General features: G+C 65.7%; 1 protein-coding gene across 1 annotated transcript; it reads left to right on the top strand.

The window, feature by feature from the left end:
* Positions 1-218: 218 nt before the first annotated feature.
* On the top strand, positions 219-698 carry EMIHUDRAFT_55455 (hypothetical protein; the record flags this gene model as incomplete). The annotated part of the gene is made up of 1 exon (XM_005764396.1): positions 219-698. A coding segment is annotated over one exon (480 nt), but the record flags the coding sequence as incomplete, so codon positions are not given.
* Positions 699-3,127: the final 2,429 nt, after the last annotated feature.

Here is a 3,127-nt window from a genome sequence, read left to right as displayed (position 1 = left end):
CGGTTTTTGCTCGGCCAGTCGAGATAGCCTTGTCGGACCTCACCGCGGCTACCGATGGGTTTGCAGAGGGCAAGCTGATTGGCAGCGGCGGTTTCAGCCGCGTCTACGAGGCGTCGGCCGACCTCCACCTCTCCCTCGCCGCGCCTCCGCAGCTGCGCCACTTGCCGCTCGTCGTCAAGCGGGCCAAGTCGGGCCAGTCGGGCGGGTTGTCGCGGGCGGAGCTCGAGGTGAAGCTGCTCAAGGCGGTGAGCCACCCGCACCTGCTGCCGCTGCTCGGCTACTGCCTCTCGCCCGACGGCGTCTGCCTCCTCTCGCCGCTGATGCGCGGCGGCTCGCTCGAGGCGCGGCTGCGCATCTCGGATCCCGACCGCGCTGCGCAGCTCCGGCGGCTGGGGATGGTAGAGCCGCCGAGGCCGCTGACGTGGCGGCAGCGCGTGCGTGTCGCGTGCGAGGCGACCGAGGCGCTCGTCTACCTCCACTCGAAGGGCATCGTGCACCGCGACGTCAAGCCGGACAACATCCTGCTCGACGAGAATCTGACCGCCGTCCTCGCCGACACGGGCTTCGCCAAGGACCAGCGTCCGGACGCCTCTGTCCGCTGCCGCTCGACCGCCCTCTACATGTCCACTGGCTACCTCTGCCCCTCCATCTCCAAGGGGGGCGAGTACTCGAGCAAGACGGACGGCTACGCCGCGGGGCGTGCTGAGCGGCGCACTCGAGAGGGACGCGTCCACGACATGTCCATCGCACGCTCCTCTCCAGGCGACGCGCGGCGTGCTCAGCGCGCACGCTGTCGCCGCGTCGGCATGCGCCGAGCTGGACGCGCACACGGAGCAGCTGCTGGCTGCTCTCGTGCGCGCGACGGCAACACTTTCTTCGAGGAGTGCGGCCTCGCGCCCAAGCTGGACGCGCTGCGCACCGCCGCCGCGCAGCCGCAGCTGCAGCTCTGCTCGATGGTCGGGCTTGAGTCGCTCGCGCTCTCGTCGGCGACCCGCTGCTTCGGCTCGCCACCCTCAATCGTCTCTTCACACACATCGTCCCATGAGCAGGCGATGCGCTCCTTCTACTCACTCCTCTTCACGCGCGGCGGCGGCGAGCTGCTGCCGCACGCTCACCGGCTCGCCACGCCGCGCCTCCGCGCCGCCGCGTCGCGCCGCGCCGCGCAGATGCTGGCGGCGACGCACAGGCGCATGCACCAGCTCATCTCGCGGCCGGAGAGCGGCTACGCCGACGGCGGCAGCGCCATACTGCTGCACACGCCCGAGGAGGTGGACAGTCTGCTCGACGTGCAGACGGGCAGCGGGTAGGCGGCGCGGCCGCCGACGAACAAACGGAACGGTGGGGTGCTGTTCTTGGGAGCACGGGAGTAGGCGGGAGGGCGCACTTTTCTCCGCTCGTCTTTCCCGCCAAAGCCGCCAAAAACGAAGAACGCCGTCTTGCGCGCCAAGAGCTGCAGAAGCCACCGCAGTCCGCACAGGGGACCCGCTTCCTTTTTTTCGGCTACCCCCACCTCCTCTCTGTGAGGTGTGTCCGTTTTCTGTAACTTTAGTTTTTATAACCGGAGGAGGGAGGAGGAGGGAGGAGGTGGGAGGAGCAGGGAGGGTTTCCCGTCCTGCCTGCCGTACCGGAGAACCCTGTGGGGTGTTGGCGCCCCCTTCCCTCGAGATCGACCCTCATATGGCCTCCCGCTGTCTCTCTATGGCGCTCCCGGCTCCCGCTGTCTCTTGCCCCCCCTTTGCCTTACCTTACCTTACCTGGACTTGAAACACTTGTCTCTGCGGACACATACGAATGTTCCATGCACGAGGCGCTCTATCTCCGCGACTCGTCCGCCACACGGTCAGGGACCGGGATGACCCCGAGCGCAGACGCCGCCGCCGCCGCCGCCGACGCTGCAGCGGCGGCCGCCTCGGCAAACGCGGCTCCAACCCACGTGGACGGCGTCCGGGGCGGCGGGGGCGGGGGCTGTGGAGGGCGTGGCATCGAGGGTGCTACACCGCCAATGCGCGTGAAAAGGAAGGCGAGGTCGCCTCTCGTCGTCTCGAGCCTCATCCGCCCGTCCGGCAGGAGAAGGGTGGTTAAACTGAAGTTCATCGGCGCCACAACGTGCATCACGAAGGTGGTGTTGGCCCACTCTGCCCAGTAGCTGAATCTGCCCAACGGGTTGGAGCCCACACTGGTGTGGAGCCGCCCGTCAATGTAGAGCTGCCTCGACGTGTGAAGCAAGCTGGCCGCATTCGCCTCAACATCAGCGTGATCGCGTGCCAGATTTGTGACAGCAACCTCCGCGAGTCCCACCAAGTAGTTGAACGCGGCCGCGGTGGTTTGGAGCGACCAAGTGGCGACACCGCCCAAGCCCAAGCTCGAGCCCAGGTGGTGAAGCATTGCGTCCATATCGCCCTCGGTGGAAGTCAGCGACCACCTTCCCGAAAAGTCGGTGTACAATTGCGACGGTGAAAGGGCCCGAACATACTGTGGAGGCGGAAACGTTGTCGTCGGGTCAACATGTGAGAACGGCGCGGCGGAGCTTCGGTTGGCAGCTGCGGCAATGCAAAGCGCAGCGACGGAAAGGAGGGCAACGAGGGCGACGGCAGTGATGCATCGCAAGGCCCAGACGCACGAGCGCCGGCCCCATGCTTGCCGGCCTTCGTCAACCCCTGCTTCGGACGTTGCTTGCGGCCCAAATTTGCGACGCGCCGTGTAGATGAACGCGATGCTCCATGGACATGCGAGCATCAGCACGAACGCATGCTGCACTCGCTGCGGCACTCGAGCAAGGCCAACCGCCTCGGGAAATTCGACTGCAAAGATGAAGCACAGGAAAGGAACGAGGGCAAAGACCAACGATTCGAATGCACCGCGCACGGCGGCGATGCGAACGCGGAGAGGTCTGTTTGATTGCTCGAACGTGCAAGGCGTGCGCCTCGGTCGAGGCCCACGGCAGCAAAGTAAGGACAGGCTGCAAACATCAAGGGAGGCAACAAGACGGTTAGGAAGACTTGATTGAACGGTGAGGTCGCTCGCATTCCGGAGTACACCGTGCCAAATACAAAGCAAAAGACCGGGATCAGTAGCTGCAGCAACGTCGAGTACGGCAACGCGGCTCCGTGATCGAGTCGTTGCATCA

Source organism: Emiliania huxleyi (genome assembly GCF_000372725.1).
Source record: "Emiliania huxleyi CCMP1516 unplaced genomic scaffold EMIHUscaffold_592, whole genome shotgun sequence".
Lineage (NCBI taxonomy): Eukaryota > Haptophyta > Isochrysidales > Noelaerhabdaceae > Emiliania > Emiliania huxleyi.
Note: the sequence above shows the minus strand (reverse complement) of the source record. Positions and strands in the feature narration are given on the sequence as shown.